The 19324-nt window shown below is 38.4% G+C and overlaps 1 protein-coding gene across 13 annotated transcripts in view; it reads right to left on the bottom strand.

Moving 5' to 3' along the window:
- The window catches only part of LMO7 (LIM domain 7), a 195199-nt gene that overhangs the window by 51770 nt on the left and 124105 nt on the right, over positions 1-19324 (bottom strand). For all 13 annotated transcript variants that reach the window (XM_034665301.1, XM_034665302.1, XM_034665305.1 and 10 more), the window contains 3 exons: positions 6881-6911; positions 5970-6083; positions 2080-2278 (listed from right to left, as the gene is read on the bottom strand). In XM_034665301.1, coding sequence (XP_034521192.1) covers positions 2080-2278; positions 5970-6083; positions 6881-6911 — 344 coding nt within the window. The remainder of the gene's footprint in view (positions 1-2079; positions 2279-5969; positions 6084-6880; positions 6912-19324) is intronic.

Raw genomic sequence — 19324 nt, 5'->3', positions numbered from 1 at the left:
TTTTGAGTCCAGTGGAGTTCCCTACAGAGTGGGTAAATATTCTTGATAGGGTAAAGGGTTTTATATAAAACTAAGGAACTTGACTTTGCAATGCTGTTAACCTAAAAATATTATCCTACTGGTGGTGATCCATTTGGGATTACAACCCAGGAGGTAGCAGAATTTCAACCCACTGATTACAAAAGTTTGATCATCCGGGCGGCCCGGGGGGCTTTTCTTCTCTTCCTCAGTTGTAAGGACTAAGTCTTCACTTCCGCCCTCTTCAGAAAAGCCCTGCAACTCCTTCCCCACTATCAGGAGGCTGTGTGACAGTGGCCTTCTGCTTTCTGTCACATGTACCAGGCATCCACTCCAACAAGTATCTGAGGAGAGGACTTTCATTCCAAACCACAGGCCCACCATACGGGCAGCGCCGGAAGTCTGTCTATTCCCACACGCCTTCAGTCTCCGTCCCTGTTATTCTCTGTTGGCTGGATATAAATTTAAACATTGCATGTTTTTGGTTTTCCATTCAGGACAAAGTAATATAGTGCACTGAGAATTCCAGCCTCTGCTTTTACAGCTTTAATCACTCAGATGAATTATAAACTCAGATTCATTTCCTTAAAACTGTACTGGTCATCTGGGCTATGAACATGTCACACTCAGAGAGGAGACAATCAACAAACGCAGCAGTGTTATAAAAGGTTAACTCTTAGATAGCTAGCTCTTCACTCTTTTTTTTTAATTTCAAATGTCACTGCTACTCTAAAACCTAAGAATTTGGGGGTTGGTTATACTTAATTTGTTGATTAATTTTCTTTTTCAAAACAAAATCCACTGCACATCTCTTTTATGTAAATTTACATCAGAACAACCACAACAAAGATCATTGTTGATGATTATATGCTGAGTATTTAGGAAAAGTGTAATGTACTCTGAGGTACCTTGGAAAAACAAGATGTATAATTAATACATAGAGAAAGAGGTAAATATGTCACAAAACAAGCACAGTACAATGTCATGGTAGGACTAGATGGCTGGAACATGGGTCTTCCCTGTAAAATTCTTTCAACTTTGCTGAGGTTTTAAATATTTTATAATAAGAACCTTAGGAAAAACAAGTAAAAATTTAAATGTAATTGTCAATATAACCAGCAAAGTAAAATCCCCAATAATCTAGCACAAATTCATGACCGGAACTCTCAATGTTTTCATGCTGATGGTAGAGGCACAGAAATTTTACCGGTGATTTCAATCAACCCAAATTTGAATTGTTAGAGGTACAATTTCTTACACCACCCAATAGCCATTGGAAGAAGACATGCATTTAAATAACTGATTTGACCATAATATTAGGATTTTGAAAGAAGGGTCCTCTCATAACAGAGTAACTCTCATTTACATGTTCTTTCTTCACTCAGTCCTGGATTTGCTCTGGACTAATAGAAGCAAAAGAGGTTTTCTAACATCATGCCATTATGGCTATTTAATTTATCAAAGTTTAGCATAATATTCTATCATGATAGGTAACAATCTTTTTTTTTTAGTGATTTTTTTTTTTGGTAACAATCATTTTTTGGGAAAGAACTATATAAATATTTTTCTTGCTTTTCCTTAAGAAAAATTTTTTAACTTTGGGGGAGAAAATTATCCAGGAACTATAACAGACTTTTATAGAATCTTTCTTTTTTTTTTTTTTATGTGTAGATATATCCGTGAATAGGCCTCAGAGCACAGATTACTAAACCTGAATCTGGAGAGAAGAGAATTAGGATAGATTATCACTGATTGAACAGGTCACAGCTAATGGTCTCCCCACTCTCCTCTAAACATGGAAGGAAAAAAAAAAAATGAAACCATTACCATTCTGGTGGTGATACAGTGAGAAAGGAATGAGAAACAAAAAGAAAGGAAAAGAGAAAGAAAAAGAAAAAGAAAAAGAAACCCCCAATATTCTAGTCTCTATGAAAATCCACACCTTAGTAAAATTTTTGCCCAAATGGTTTTTGTTCCATTTTTCTACTCTCTACCATTCCCAACTTTCTCTTAACATGCAGACAAATAAAAAATAAACTGACAGTCAAAAATGCAACTCACCCTCACGTCCGCCTCTCAACGTGATATCAGAGGAGCAGCTTGTGAATGACCTAGACCCCAAAGAGTCCAAGCTTTCGAACGAATCTTCTCGCTTACGGTTGCCTGGAGAAGTAGGAAATTCTCCACGTTCAGCACACCAGATATCACCGTAACCACTGTCCCTGCCACTCCTTTTCAGGCAGCTGGAGTCTTCAAGAGCCTAAAGGAAAAGTTTTTAAAGAAGTTACCATAAACTTCCAAACATGTAATCAGTCATCACTTATTTGCAGAGCTCAAGCCATGCTATGTTTGACAGGTGAGGCAATGAGATTTACCCTGTGTAATGTAAAAAGAAAATCTGGCAAAAATTGGAGTATAAATCTGTAAATGCTTTCCCACAATACTTGGCACCTATGTAACAATAAAGAGGCATTTTTTAAAAAAGGAGGTATTCAATATTATTTAATAAAAGAGTATAGTTTGTTTAAAAATAAGAGGGGAACATTTTAATAGAAGAAAAGCTAATAATACATTCAATTGCTAAAATCAATGATTATTTATAATTACCTGGCAATAAACATGAAAGGAGTCAAAGCAAAAAGCCAACCTTAATTCTGATATCCAAAGGGAGGTGAGTTAATAAGATTATAGTCAGCATACCTCCAGGAAATATTTGAAGGGTTTATAATAAAGTCACTGTAACTTACAGTTTCTTACCAAAAAACTTTAAAAACAGAAAGAAGAGTAAGGGCAGCAGAAATACATCACAGAATTCACTCATTTTCACTGATTACAAAACCTAGATCTGAGCCAAGGAAGGCAGAGTTGCTTGTGGGCATTCAAAATTTACTTTCCTTGAATCTAAATAAGTATTTGTTTGGCTCATGTAAGAGATTTATAGACATATGACAAACGAGATTAGCCACAGGTTTATAAATTATATAGGACTTAATTTAAAAGCATAATTTTGGGGGAGGCTGGCTGGCTCAGTTGGCAGAGCATGTGACTCTTGATCTTGGGGTTGTGAGTTCGAGCCCCAAGTTGGGTGCAGAGATTATTTAAAAGTAAAATTTTTAAAATTTATATATATAAAGCATTATTTTGAATAACATCTCTCTATGAAAATGTTAACATCAAAATAAAACTGGACTTTTTAAAATTAGAATTTCAATAAAATTCATAGTCCCAATATATAATAATCAAAGAATATCTAGAGGCTTTTTCCTACAGTGAAGGTGATTTTATCATTAGTGTCCAGATCAGAAATGCTAGCTGCAGATGAGCCAACTACAGAGACAGTGTGAAGCATGTAGGAATTCCTAACACCCAGATGTAATATGTGAATCTTGATTAAATCAGGATTCAGATAAAATGAGCCATGAAAGAAAGTCGGGAGACAGATGGGAAATTCTGAATAGGGACTTGATATTAGATAGTAGGGAACACTTATTAATTTCCTTCAGTATAACAGACATTGTAGCTATACGGAGGAATATTTTCACTCCTAAGAGATGCATGCTGAGTTTTTAGAGGTGAGAGGTCTGTAATTTACCTTGAAATGATTAAGTAAAAACAGATGAATGGGTAGACATGTAAAGACAGTCTGGGAAGATTTTAATAGTTGAGTCAGATGGCACATATGTGGGTACTTGTTGTACAATTCTTTCAATTTTCAGTTATGAACATTTTCAACATATGGATGAAGTTGAAACAAGAACATGTACGATGCATAACTGGCAGCGGTCCTGGGCAACTTTTGGCTGAGACTGGATCTGCCGATTCTCGATTCAACTCTCTGACCAATATATGAAGCACCCATAGGATCTAGTGGATTTATGTGAGATTTCATATACGTTAGATGCCAAACACCCCGGCGTCAGAGTTGACATTCTGCCATGAAAACGTAAGCACCTACACCCTTGTACCTCATTTCCAAGGAGATGGGGAAACTGGACTAGTGTTAATACCTCCAAAATACTTCTCAAAATATAAAAAGATTTTTAAAATGTTAAGTAAACCTTTAGACCCATCAGTTTGCTTAGATACGTACTTGTTGAAGCTCAGAGTCCTCGACACAGAGTAAGATGATTTTTGACCTCATAAAGTGTTCAAGTTATTGACGATGGGCCACTTCAGTGATAAAACAACCCGAGTCTGGCCCTGGTACCTGGTTTTTATGAGGACTTCCCTCTGACCAGTCACCTAAAATGAGTCACCTCCAGCTTATATGATGACTCAGATACAACAGCTTATCAAGTGTGCTTTTTAATTGACACTTTGGATCGGGCAATCTATTAAGCATTATCTATTTCAGTGTGAAACACTTGAACACAATGACTGTTAACAGAGCAGATGCAAAACAGTGATCATACGTATTTCCACACTTCTTATGGCCATCCCCACTCCATAATAATGGAATGGGATGAGCTGTAGTTTTATCTATCAAAATGTTTTACCTACTCTGGTTTTGACAGGAAACAGCTTTGAATAAAGCATTCTCCAGCACAAATGCTGTACTAGGATTATTCAACTTGAGTCAGACTGCCATAAAAAGAACCAAAGGTTGTAAGAGAGCACTAATAGAGGAGACAAAGTCCCATATTATTTTTAACTAGAAGTTTTCTTAGCTGGCATAACTGTAAGGCAAGGCTCTGCTCATGTCCCAAGCCACCTGCACATTCATCTGTCACAGCCTTATCCTCTCCCACCGCAGTGACCTATCTGCTCATCTGTCTCCATCAGGCAGTGGGGCTCTAGGATGGGCTTTTTGTGAGTGTTCTCCCAACACATAGAACAATGCTTGTTCCAGGATAACTCTGTAACCTGAATTAACTGTTTCAAGAAATTTGAGTGAAGTACCATCAACTCTCTATAATTCAAAAATAATAAAAATCAAGAAGGAATACCTTAACCTTCTAAGCTCCATAATCTCATCTTTCTACAATGTATGTGGCTGGGCTCAGACAAAAGTATGAAGATCAGAGTAGAAGTGAGCCAAGGTGCTTATTTTCATCCTAACCTAAAATTTCTATCTTCCAATCATGGTAACTAACATTTATTACATCCTTACAATGTGCCAGAGACTAATGTTAAATACCTTCTCAGTACAGTGTCGTTTAATCATCATAAAAATCCATGGAGCAACTACTATTAATTAGATGATGGCATATTATTTTAGCTACCTATTTTCTTCTGATCACTGCAAATTCCCCTGGATAAACATCCCCCTAGAAAAGTTAATTTTCCCATTTGGATCTTATAAATGAAAATTTGATACAACTATGGTCAGTCCTGGCACTGGACTCCCCTCACACAATCCTTAAGCATTCAAAAGCTGCAACACAGACTCCAAGATATAAAGGACTAGAAATGTGTCTAAAACAAAAGTCTCTAATTTAAACCCCTTACCATGTTTCATGTAATAGCATTTACCCTCTCTAGGAAATAGAATCAATATGGCAGAATCATGGGGAAACAGGAGTATGGGCATTAGAAATATAACAACCGTGACAAGATATTAAAATAGAAAAACTGAGTAACTCCCACACATAATAGTTCTGAAGCACCTCTCCACTGCAGGTTGAGTTCCTAAATATAGGAAGAGTTAAGTTATATCAAGTGCCTTAGAAATGAAGCAAATGAGTAGGTCATTGAATTGCCTAAAACTAAGAAATAAATACCTAGACTCACTCACTCCTTGGTGGTGGCATATAAAGCCAGCACATGAATAACAACCCTTTGTACCCGCACAATCTAGAGTGGGGCAAAGATAACAGAAGCTGCCATATTCACTACAAGAGGGGAAGAAGGATGAGAAGTGGAAGGAAAGGGATACAGGGAGGTGGGGAAAAGGAGGAGAAAGTACTAGTATTAGAAACAGTAGTCATCTCACCCAGATGTGTCTTCCTTACCTTAGTCAGAGCTTGTCCTAAAAGATTCTCAAATGCTTTCAAATTAAGATAGGGTCCATTATAGTACGGGTTACTTTGTGCTTTTCTCCCCAACCAGTACAGTGTTATCAAAACCTTGAAAAAATCCACGAAAACAACAAGATCAGTCTATTTAGTAACTAACTGCAAGTCCCAATGCAGGTGAACACTCTAGACAGAAGATAGCATATCTGTCTAGGTTGCAAAGTAGAGTTTCTTCTAAATTAATGTGAAGGAGAAGGTCATTAAAAATGTTAATTATTCTTAGATTTCTGTCTCTGAGCACATTCTTAGACCAAAAGCTCAGGGCCCAACAGGTATCTGTATGCTCTGTGGGTACATATAAAGGAAAACATTTATGAAGAAAGCAAGTTAAACTTTCAAAGCAATCAATTTTTCCAAAAAACTTAGAGACTGAACCATTAAAATCAGTAATTTTCAGCTTCCTTAATAAGGTGCTCTTGTATTTTTTTTTAAATAAAGCTGTCACACTTTTAGAAATACTTCTAATATGCAGAATGTTAGGCATATAAGTCTGCATTGAGCAGTTACCCAGAGTTCTTAAACATTCAGTGTTTCTCCTTAAAGTCTGATCTGGTGGTTTGACATACTCCTCTAAAGATCCTGAAGTACATTTATTTGTCTTTCCCACCTTATTCACATCTAAGGAGCTACTCCTCAGGCATCACCTCCCCTCTTACGCCCTGAATTCAGAGAATACATGGTTTAACCTTATTTAAACATACTTTGAGTTCCTGACTGGTTGGCTACTGGCAACAATTCCATTAGAAAAAGGATTCACAGTATCTATCAGATATTTTTAGATCCCACTGCCTTATTACTGAACACGTAAGTAAAAAACCATTAATAATGTTCCCTTAAATATAGCTTACATTTTTCACTCTCCTATCAGTCTCTTCTTGCCTGTAAAGAAAAAAAAATGCCTATTAATATCTACGAGCCTTAAATTATTAAGTAGAAAAAACTCATTTTTATTCTAACGTTCTATGAATATTAATACAACCTGGACATTCAAAAACCTTGGACTGCATATCATCCATCAGAATTTTTCCATATTCATTGACTTCATGAAATAGAATGGTCCATTTCTATAAAAAGCAAGGCTGTCTTTTTCTCATTTTTTTCAGTACAGCAGGGTTTTTTTAAATGCACTATTTGCATTTTTTATATTTGCATTTTAAACAGTGCTTAAACCCATTCAAAAGTGGGGCAGGTCAGTGTGCCTCATGGCACAAAAATCAAGAAAAAGCAGAAACTTTAAAGAGCGACGGGGGGAAGTTTTGCATGGAATTTTCTTTTCCATCGTGCATGGGTTTTTCACCACCTTCCTCAGAACAAAATGCTCAGAGATCAAGGTCCTGCAGATGTTGAGAATTACAGTTTTAAAAAGGGCCATGAATCTCTGCCTGAAGAGATTTCACTCTGTCATAAGAATCATGAATTTTCTCCCTCACCTGTGAAAGGGTATGATATTTATGGGAGAAGTTAAAAGGAGGCAGATGTCACCACAGTGTTGAAGAAGCAACATCCGTTAATTAACAAGGGGTCACCCTAAACTAATGTGCTTCTTGTCATTAGACACACTGAAGCAGGATCATTGCTAATTCAGAGACTGGAGAAGCCAGAACTAGGTGACCTCTAAGGTGGCTTTCTAGCCTAAAAGTCTGTAAGTGGTATATTATCAGATCAAATGTATATACATATATGTCATGTGTACATAGGAGAGATATAAAATACATATCTAACATAGAAGACCTGGATACAGAAAGGAAGAAGGGGAGAGAACGAGCACACAAACATTTAACTTTCAAAGAATCCGTGAGATGGCTACGGCCATTCCTTTCCATAAAACAAACATGAAGTGAAATGGACCTTAGACCAACATGCACCTCCCACCTACTCCAATGCAGGACAAAAATAAAATCCCCAAGTTCTCACACTACTGCGGAAATGTAAAATGGTGCAACTACTTTAACTCTTAATCCATTTGGAAATAATTATAAAAGCTGAGTATATGCATATCCTAGAACCCAGGAATTCCAAACCGAGGTGTATACCCAACAGAAATGCTTACATATATTCACCAAAAGTCATATAGGAGAAAGTTGATGGAAGTACCTTTCATCATAGAATAACCTGGGAGCTGCACACACGTCTTTAATAACAGAATGGATGAATAATGGAATACCCACAATGACATATTATAGGGCCACAAGAATGAACAATCTGCAACTGCGTGACCATACGAGTCAGTCTAGCAATGAAAAGCAAAAGCATCCAGAAGCAACAGTACAGATCGTCATTTTCATCCACAGGAAGTACAAAAAGAAAGATACGATGTTAGAAGAGTGGTTACCTTTGTGGGGAAGGATGGTGGAAGGATTAGAAAAAGGAGGGGGACACTGATATTTCTCTTTATTTTGATCTGGAAGCTGGTTACCCATGTGTGTTCTGTCTCTGAAGTCTTCGAATTGTACACTTACAATGTATATCCTTTTATACACATATATTATACTTCAAAAAAGTAAATTAAAAGAATAAACTGTACAGCCTAAGTGCTCAAATCATAGCTCATCTCCTAAGTAAAAGAAAATCACCTTGTAAAAACCAACATTTAATTTTGGAAGTAATTAATGGAGGGGGATCACTAAAAACCGACCGTAAAAAGTAGCACAAAGGGTTGTAAAATAGATAGCTTCTTTTTAGAAGAATGATCAACATACCCCCCTCAGAAATTAAATTAGCCAAAGCACAAAAGAACCATTAATACTCAATGCAAAGGACAGACTATGGTGAAAATCGTCATCCCATTGAAAGTGGGATGATTTGAGTGGAATGTTATCGTAAGCACACTGAGGGCAAAAGAACAACAGAGCGAGCGCTCTTGAACCCCTTGACCTCCTTTCCACATCCCTCCATAAGGGTTTCTATTCCAGCACCCTCCTTTACCATTTACTTTTTATTACAATAAAGCAATCACTATAAATACAAGGTATGGTCTATTCTGTAAACACAATAAAGCAGTAACCTTGGCACTGTAACCTTCCACGCACTTTACATTCCCTTCTAAGTATGAGAATTTATAATGTGTTCTTGAACACAATGATACGTAAGCCAGTCAAATTCATATCCTATCACTGAAATGCAATGCCAGGAATTCAAGTAGTCAATGATTTGCTGGAGTCAATAGAGGCCACTCTCTGACACATAACAAACAAACACATACCACTGGATGGAAGTCAGTAACATGTGGCTTCTCTGCCTTCTGTGGCCACGAGGCACAACCCCAAAGCCTTTTAAACAGAACAGGCTTGAGGGGAAGCTCATGCTAACACAGACTTTCCATGAGTCAACCAAGTTACCACCCAAAACAACGGAACCAACAATAAGGGAGCCCAATGTACAAAGCTGGCTCAGAGTTAACGTGCTGCAGTGCCGTGTTTAAGAGCACGGGCTTCAGGTTAGATCTGGATCCTGCTAACTGTGTTCATTGGAGCAATTTGACTCTCAAGAACTTCTGTTTCCTTTTGTTGAAACTGGGGATAATGCTCCCCAGTTCAGTAGAAATAGGAGGAAATGTCCTCAGGTACTTAGCAGAATGCCTAGACCAAGAAGCAGTTGTCACTAGACTAGAAGCTATGTGAGGGTAGGGCCCACTTAGTCACCACGCTGTACACAAATGCTTCCTGTGAAGCCATGCTGGACCCAAATATTTCAAATTGCAACCAGTCCGTCTGACACTTCCTATCTCTTATCGCTGCTTTATTTTTGTACTTCTAACCGTCTACTGCATGTATTCATTATGACTCTCCTCCACCAGAACCCAAAAGGATTTTTGCGGTTTTATTTATTGCCATATCCCAGGTGTCCTGAGACAGGTCAACCACCTGATAACCACATAATATTTTATTAACAATGTCTAGCACAGTGCATGGTACACAGATGCTCTCAAATAGTGACTGAATACATTCACTTAGCTTGCAGAAATGTAAGTTAGCAAGAGAAAGCCTAGAATGATAAAAACTCAGGAGATTCCTAATAAATATTCATGATGTCAAAGAACAGTTCAATTGCACTAGCTTGCTTAAAACATATCCAATTGACTCAAATTGTATTGATACCCATAATGGGGCTTCTTTCTTAAAATACTCTCTTTAAAATTGCAACAAAAGGCAATTCTTTACAATTGTACATCAATAAGTCAAAAAAATGCAGAGATTCGAAAACAAAAAGACCAACTTCAGAGTGCTAAGTACAAAGATGAAGTGCTAGTCTCCGCAATGAAAAGCTTCCCGGCAGAGCTCTGAGAGACAAAAGCCAAAAAATCTAAACCTTCCTTGAAACCCAAATTTACCATAAAAAGGTATGAAAAGAGATGAAACATTAATAGTTTCAAAAAATGACTACATTGTATATGTTGCCAGCCTTCTCATACGCTAATTTTTGAATATTGCATTTAATATTCAAAAAATCACAAGTATAACATAGATATAATCTTCCACTATTAATGAAATAGCTCTGGTAATTTCTTCACCACCTGACAAAGGGCCAGAAAATGTATGCCCACCACAGACCTCTGAACCTTCTATCAGAGGTCAGGAAGGAAAGAGGCACATACTCTCAAGTGAGCCCATCAGCGAACACATCCATCTGTAACTACCTTATCCTAATAGCTTCTGGTACACTTCAAACCAGGAGGGTCTAGGTCTCATTCCTCCTTTCTTTATCTAAAGCGATTTTAAAATGCAAGTACAAACATCAATCGAGAAGACCACCTTTAAGCAAAGGGAAATAAAATCCACATAGATGTTCTAGCTCTCTTCTAGAGATCCCCATGCAAGATTCTTCCATGAAGAGCCAGGCTGGCTAAGGGGGCAGGCTCTGGGGTCCCACCTCTGGGTGCAAATTCTGGCTCCGCTTTTACTAGCTCTGAGAACTTGGTCTTGTATTAAAGTCTCATAGTCTCACCTAGGAACAACATACCAGTTTTGCTGGGCTTAAATGAGAAATTTAAGAGGCACTTAACCAAAGCAGATCATGTAAAGGAGACATTTCAAAACTATCCTCCAATTATCCATCTCACCAAACTGTGGGGGGGAAGAGAAAAGGCCAGAGGACTGTCCAGTTTCACCACACATAACATCTTTCCCCAGAAGCGACATTTCTGTGAAGCACAATCCGAAACACTCTCATGTTATGCTTTCTTGGCCCTCTTGCCATGGAGAGCTTTGAACAAGAAAGTATTTCTAGAATAAGGTCAAACAAAGGGCAAGGCGAACTGCTGTAGTATTACTATCACTGGCCAAATATGCATATTGGCATCAAGCCAGCCCTCCTCATCCATCCTTTTTCCAACAGAAACTGCCTTGGCCAACCCTCAAATTCTCCAAATGCTCAAAATCACAGAAACAAAACAAAAAGTGCCTACATGGCCAAAATGTATCTCCCTAATATCTGATTGCATAGTTTGAGAACAAAGAATGAGATTGTAGCTTTATTACAGCTTGGGCAGCTAGTTGTGTTCTAGGGCTTCATCAAGAGTATTTCCAAACACCTCTGTTTATCCGAAGAGCTAACCCCGGCCCACATGCATGCACCCGCCCACCGCAGCCTTCCCCACATCTCTTCTGGTAGACGGCAGAGGCTGCAGCGTGCCTGACTCGTGGTTGTTTCTCTGCAGTCAGCCACAGGCCTGCACGCAATGTGTTTATGCGGAAGTTACTTAAAGCCACTCACAGAGCCAGGCCAGCAGATGAAGGACCAAGAGACGGAGGGAATTTTCCACCAAATCAGGTAAAATGTCATAGTTTTAAACACCTACCCACTTCTCTTTCTATGTTCCTCTCCCATATTTTGATACATCTTTTCTCCAGGGTACCAACTTCCTCATTTGCAACAGTGAAAGGTCCAGTCCCCTCATGCTCTGCCACAGTATCATAATCCTGAAAGAACTGAATAGTCCATGCTCCAAAATCATCTTTCCTCCCCAAGTCCCAGCCCCCATCCTCTCCAAGCCTTCACCAATTGGTAAAGATAAAATACAGTTGTCTTACTGAATCATCAAGGAAGCATGATTAAAAATTCATGCTAGAATGTCTTAGAGAGCGGCATTATTTTTGCCTCAGGTACCACAGGGGACACTTCCCCGCATCCTAATAGGAAAGATAAGAAGTGTGGTCCCACCTGCCACTCCCTCAAGCTTCTCTGGCTAACAAGGAATGTGGAATTCTATATGGGGCTCAAGTATAGCTTCCTACCCCACCCATCTCTTTCCTGCCACACATACTCATCCTTCTGTTGGCCCCTAATCCTACAGCCCTTTAGTCCTCTTTCTTGGGCCAGAATAAGCTTCTACCTTTGTTCCTCAGAACAACTGCAACTCACTGGGTGATTTTTGTCCCCAGGCATCCACTTCCTGAGGCAACTTCCCAGAATGAGTAAGACGGGGATTCCTGCTAGGGGCCCAAGCCTTCTAGAGTTTGTCTGGCCCTGCCCTGTGTGGCACCAGCTGACCTGGATGTGGCCTCTTTGGAAACCGGGCTGATGTTAGAGAAACGGGACTCACAAGATACTCGGTCGCTCTCCAAGCCACTAAGTGACCTCTGCCCTCCAATTGTTGCTTATGAAGTCTGGCCACCTGTTCACAACTTTAAAAATATTTCAAGAAATGAGGCCCTGAGTCATGATTTCATAAGTGGTCACAAGTAGAAGTGTGTGGACAGCATCTGCTTTCAATCTGTCAGACATGTACGGGGTAGTGGGGGGAGGCACATGTGTGGCGGTGGGAGACGGCAGAGACAATTCACAGCAGATGTCCTTCTCATGACAGCGGTGGCACCATTTGTATATATGCAACAAGATGGTCGCCTCCACATGGGAGCAAAGAGGGAACTCTGAGCAACCCTAAAGGGTACTAAGTGAAAATTTCAGAAACAAGCAAGCAAATAACTTCTAACACTACCACCTGAAGAAATGGCTTGTTTTGAATCCAAATGCAGGAATCAAAGAAGCAATTTAGGAATAGTTCAAATAATGCTCCTTTCTTCTATTAACAGAAGCTCTATTTTTCTATTAATGGAAGCTCATCCACTGCATTATTTAACATAGAGCAAATAGCACCACCTTTCTCTAATGACTGCGTCAAGCAGGAGGAAGAGACCTGTGAATAACGAGTTTAAGATGAATTCTGAGAATACTGCGCTTATTCTTTCCTTCTCTCTAAGGAAGCTGCATTTAAAAAAAAAAAATGGAATTCTTCCTTTCCTCCCACCTTTGTCCCTAAAAATGAAACTGCATTCCATTGGATAATCTTCCAGCAATGTTGGACACATGTGACTCACAGATTTTCATCTCCCATAGTTGCAAAATGCAGTTCTACCTGAATGTGGAAACTGTAAAAACGACTCTTGGGAAAACAGCCTGAAATCTGGAGGTAATTAGTGAGCACAAAGAGATAAACTCGTGATTTCTGAACCTACCTATGTGAGAAAAAACTCTTGGAAATTCAACAGTTTTTGCCCTAGCAACGCAAAATGCTTCTTCCAAACATGACAATCAAGTACCTCTTGTTAAAAATAATTTATTAAATTTCACAGCCTCCCACACACTACTAAGAATAGCTAAGTTTCACGTGAAGGGAAAGGAAGAAAACCGCATGCTTCCGAAGACACTGACATCGCTTCAAAAATGACGCTGAAGCTGAAAGCTGGGCTTTCTGTCTAACTCTCAAAATCGCAGATTCTTTGTAATTCTCCTCTACTTTAGGGACTGTTTGCTATCACATAGAATGGATTTCACACTGGAGCCTCACACACGTATATTCCCTGTTAGACTGCAACCCCAAAACTGGCAATTCTCAATGCAGGGTTGAGTACCCATCATGTATGTTGTGTACTTAATGGAATTACACATCGACTATATCAAATACACTGTGGAGAGGCTAGAGAGGGTGTCAGTAACAGACTGACCTGTAGTTTTACTTCTGTAGGTAACAATGCTAGGTAGCAGCAGCAATGAAAATAGCGGGTTTTGGTTTCAGACATATTAGGTTTGAGACACTAAACAGACAAAGTAGTAATGGGAAATCATTGGTAATTAGACACAGAAGTCAGATGTTCAAGCTAGGAATCCAGATTGGAGATATAATCTGGGGAACGGTCAGCATAGAGATGAAACGTAAGGTCCTAATGCTAAAATAATATCACCTAGAAAATAAGGGTAGATGGGAAGAGGTCTAGGGACTGAGTTCTAGAAAACCTAACATGTAAGGGTTAAGAAGTAGAGGAAAACCCAGCAAAGCAGACAGAGGCCCATCCCGTGTGATGGGGAGAGTGGCAGGCCAGGGGTAAGGGTCAAGAAGGCAGAGGAGACAAAAGGGTCAAAAAATGCTGTTGAGAGAAGAGCTGAGGAATTGCTATTGGGCTATTTTCAACCCGTATAATATCTTACACACATACACACAGTGACTAAATTATTGGTTGCGTCTCCTTAAAGGAGGGAAAAATAGGCATTGTCAACAAAAATCTTGTCAAAACCAGTGATGTCCTAAAGATACAATTTTAGAGAATACTTAACTACATATCTCAGCTTTCCTTCTAGATGCTCAAACCCATGCTCAACGTCAATATGAAAATCAACTATAAGCATAAATCTTCTAGTATCATGATACTGGAACGTGCTAGGTGAGGTGCTTTCAAAGTCAGTGTCTCTCAAACTGTGTACCATTAAACATGAAAAGACGGCAAAATTTTAGTAGGACTTAAGACGGAAAATTTTTGCGAAGTGTTGTGTATTTTCTTCTCAAGTATACACAGAAGCAAATTAAAGCTCTGAGAAGTCCTACAACAAGAGACCCATTTTACTTAAAGTTTGAAAATTGTTTTCATATTTTTTGGCACAACTGTTATTAAAATCTTAAAAGACACCGGTATTATGAAGTATTTTGCAATTGTGTTCTGTTTTAAGCTCACTTTATGCTTAATTATATAATGTATACTAAAATAATTGCCTTTATTAAGCACTTTATATTAATCATTACATTGATTATTATACATTATCTCCTTTAATCCCCAGAACCATCTAATGGTTACTAAGTAGGAAACTGGGACTCCAAAAGCTTAAAACTTTCCTAGAGTCATCAAACTATTAAGACTTGATGTGATCCATACTTTCCATAAACTAAAATCCGTAGACTAAGACTATGTTTTAGTACTAGCACAGTTACACTTTCCACCATCATATATTTTTTAAATAATTTCTTTCTTTCTTAATTCTAAAAAAAATAATTGTCTCTATATTATCCTGAAATAGGTTTCTCAATATCTCAAAGTGTTGGCTCAAAACCTATCTATGGCAAGAACTATATCCTGTGTAAATCTGTCTCCCAGAGACAGGGTCAGAAGCTCCCCATTACCATCTTCTCAGCAAAATTTAGCTATGTGTTCCACTAACTTGAACATACAACCTATTTATGGGATTCCACACATGGAAAACTGCAGAGCCCCTGATAGAAGACCTCTAAGTAAATGAAACATATCACGATAATTCTCAGATCGAGAGAACAATTGCCAAGCATAGATTTCCTGTACTGCACCACTGTTAAGCCTTCATGAGTACAGTTTCTTTAAGACAAGTACTCATCAACTATAAATAAGATTATAAATTAAGCACAAATAAGATGAAATGGGAAAATCTTTTGGTTTCCTGAAGGCACCTGTTCTCATATATATAAAAAAAAAAGCTATACCTACCTTTAGTTTTGTGAGAATTAAGATATATAGATATATGTAGATATATATAGATAGATATAGACACACACACACACAAACGTATATAAAGATTTATTTATTTGAGAGAGAGAGAAGCAGAATCCCTGATGAGTTTGGAGCCCCACTCAGGGGACTCAATGTCACAACCCTAAGATGATAACCTGAGCCAAAATCAAGGGTTGGATGCTCAACTGCCTGAGCCATCCAGGTGCCCCAACTGAGATATATTTAAAGTGCCTAGCATGTAAAAACTTATTTCCTTTCTGATACACTAGAACACTTCTGGCAGCAAAGCATAAGAGCATATAAATTATTAGTAAGCTATCATACTGCTAATTCCTCAGCTGTAATTTATACTAAACGTGCTATGTGTGCGTATAGTACAATTCCATACTGTCAAAGTAATACATATTACTTATTCATCTTACACACTCAAAAGTCTCCATGTTGCTTAGAAGTAAATTATTCTCACTTGCCTCTAACTAGTACTTGTTTCAAAATTTGTAATTTCCATTTCCACTATGAGAAAAATAAGCACCACTTCCCCCTCAAAAAAATCCCTAGCCCAATTTTATCATTTTAGTCCTAAATTTCGCCTGTTCTAGATAACCCTCTCTTTTCTAATGTTTACGGAGCAATTCCAAGATAGAAAAAAAATCTTAATTTTTCACAATTTTATTTAATCCAAAGGTTCAGGAGGCAATATAAATTTAGAGCAGGGAGGGTTTCTCAACCTTGGCAACATTAACATTTTGGACTGGATAGTTCCTCGCTGTGGGGGCATACTGTGCATTGTAGGGTGTTAAACAGCATTCCTGGCCTTATCCACTGGATACCAGCAGCACTCCACTCACACTTGCCATGACAATTAAACATGTCTCCAGACATTGCCAAATGTCCCCTGGGAGGCAAAATCACCCGTGGTTGAGAAAGAACCACTGTTCTTGAGGATCTAAGAATTTAACTAACTCCTCTTAATCAAATAAAGCACACTCAAGGTTCCCATGGGCTGAAAATTAGTGGAAAGGAATATTTAATGACTGCAATTTAGAAAAAGATATCAAGTGTGTGAGCAAAGCAAACAGCCAAGCAATGACTACACACCTGAGAAGTTCATGAAAAACATACTATTAGATCCAAGGGCAAGACCTAACTCAGTGCCTGCATCGTAATGGACACTCAGCAAATACATACCAAATCCTCAAAGAATAATAATTTAGTATAAGCTAGGAGCTCAGAGTTCTCATTACCCTGGAAAAATGCATTCAAGCTTGCTTATCCTTCACATTTAAAGTGGGAAGAAATAATGCATCAGATCTTCATTTTCTCTATCACAGTCATATAAAGATATGTCCTATAAAGTCTGACCAATTTAGATGGCCCTCCAATTAAACCTTATTTAACCCATTATGTAATATATACGTAATAATATATGAGGTCCCAATCCAAAATGGTTAGGTACATTCTATAAAATACATCTGTATATAAAATGCATTGTGTATTGATATTTCATAGTGTACTATTTTGGATTTTCCTAGTTTAAACACAAATATTCCATCTCTAATTCTTTAATTTTTGTTCCCAATATTGACAATTTGAGTGTTATCATAGACTGAATAACAAACATCTCCTTCTCTCAAACTATTCATATCCTAATCTCTGGAATCTGCAAAAGTTACCTTCTATGGCAAAAAGGATTTTGCAAGTGATTAAGTTAAGGGTTTTGAGATGAGGAGATATCCTGGACTATTCAGTTGGGCCCTAAATGTAATCACAAGTGTCCTGATGAGAGAGAGGAAGAGGAAGGCTTGACTACTAGAGGAGAAGGGGATGGGACTACAGAGGCAGAAATTGGAATGACGTAGCCAGCAGCCAAGGAGCACCTGCTGCCTCTAAAAGTCAAAGAGGCAAAGGACGGATTCTCTCTCTAGAGCCTCAAGAAGGAACCAGGCCTTCTGACACTTTGATTTTAGCCCCTGAAGACTCATTTTAGACATGTGACCCCCAGAACCTAAGAGAATATATTTGTGTTGCTTTAAGTCACTGAACAGTGGCCACAGGACACTAACACAAGCCCTGTATCAGCATTGCTCTGTGCATTTCATAGGCAGCTTAGATTTTCCTTCAGTATAGCTCTTTAGTCAGTGCTATCCCCATTTCCCAAGTAGGAGACAAAAGCTTAATGAGATTAAATAACTTTCTAGAAATTTTCCTATAGAGCTATAATTCAAGCCCAAATCTATCTCACCTAAAAGCCAACTCAAAGCAATAGGAGTATCATTTGGTTAAAAAAAAGGGGGGGGGGGCACCTGGGTGGCACAGCGGTTAAGCGTCTGCCTTCAGCTCAGGGCGTGATCCCGGCGTTATGGGATCGAGCCCCACATCAGGCTCCTCCGTTATGAGCCTGCTTCTTCCTCTCCCACTCCCCCTGCTTGTGTTCCCTCTCTCGCTGGCTGTCTCTCTCTCTGTCAAATAAATAAATAAAATCTTTAAAAAAAAAAAAAAAAGGCACCTACTCTTCATGGCCCATTTGAACCTTCATCCACAGCACCCACTGCCAACAGCGTTACCTGCATATAGTTTGTGTCAACAAAACTCCATTCACAGCTGAACTGTCACTCTATTCATATGAAAACCCACAAAGACATCTGTCCCACAGCAAAATGATAAATATATAAGTAGTACAGATGACATTAGAAAAAGGAATGAGATAATGGAGAATTTCTCTTTCTTCATGAATATATCCTTCAAACCTCCCAAGACAAATAAAACCAAAACCAATCTACCTCCGGAGAAGACATAAATGAAGTCTGAGGAATTGATTACCCGCCCCCCAAAAAATTTTTTTTTAATATTTCATTTATTTATTTATTTTACAGAGAGAAACAGCATAAGCAGGAGAGGGAGAGGGAGAAAGAGGCAGACACCACACTGAGCATGGAGCCCAATGCAGGGCTCGATCCCAGGACCCTGGGATTCTGACCTGAGCTGAAACCAAGAGTCGGATACTTAATTGACTGTGCCACCGAAGTGCCCCCCCAAAAATATTTTTAATTTAATATTTTATGGTTTATCTTTCTTGCAATTTGTGTAAAGCTATCTGTCTTTTATTAGAAAGCCAACATCATGCATTATTTAAAACTTTTCCATTTATATATACCACCTGTGACAGACTTTCCATTTCCTATTTAGCCTTCCACATAACACTTGAAATTTCAGAATATTATCAAAGTATCACCAATCATCCTATATAAACCACTGAGAAAGAATGGGCATGCTTCAAAGGAATAACATAATTGGTTTTCAAATTCAGGTTAATATAACCCTGCCTTTCAATTAACTTTCAAGGTCAATATACATTCAATCCAATATCCTTCGGACAACTTGGCATTTATTGCAATCAACTTCAATTTTCCCATTTTATTTGCAAATACCTTTTTGAAATTTCTGAGACTAAAGCACCTAATGAGCTCTTTCTTCTTCCCCCTCCCTACCCTCAACATATTTAGTCCAAACCAAACTCAACTAGTTCTTCCCAGACAACTTTTC

This window comes from Ailuropoda melanoleuca, chromosome 7, assembly GCF_002007445.2.
Source record: "Ailuropoda melanoleuca isolate Jingjing chromosome 7, ASM200744v2, whole genome shotgun sequence".
NCBI lineage: Eukaryota > Metazoa > Chordata > Mammalia > Carnivora > Ursidae > Ailuropoda > Ailuropoda melanoleuca.
This window is presented reverse-complemented; position numbering and strand designations above follow the sequence as displayed.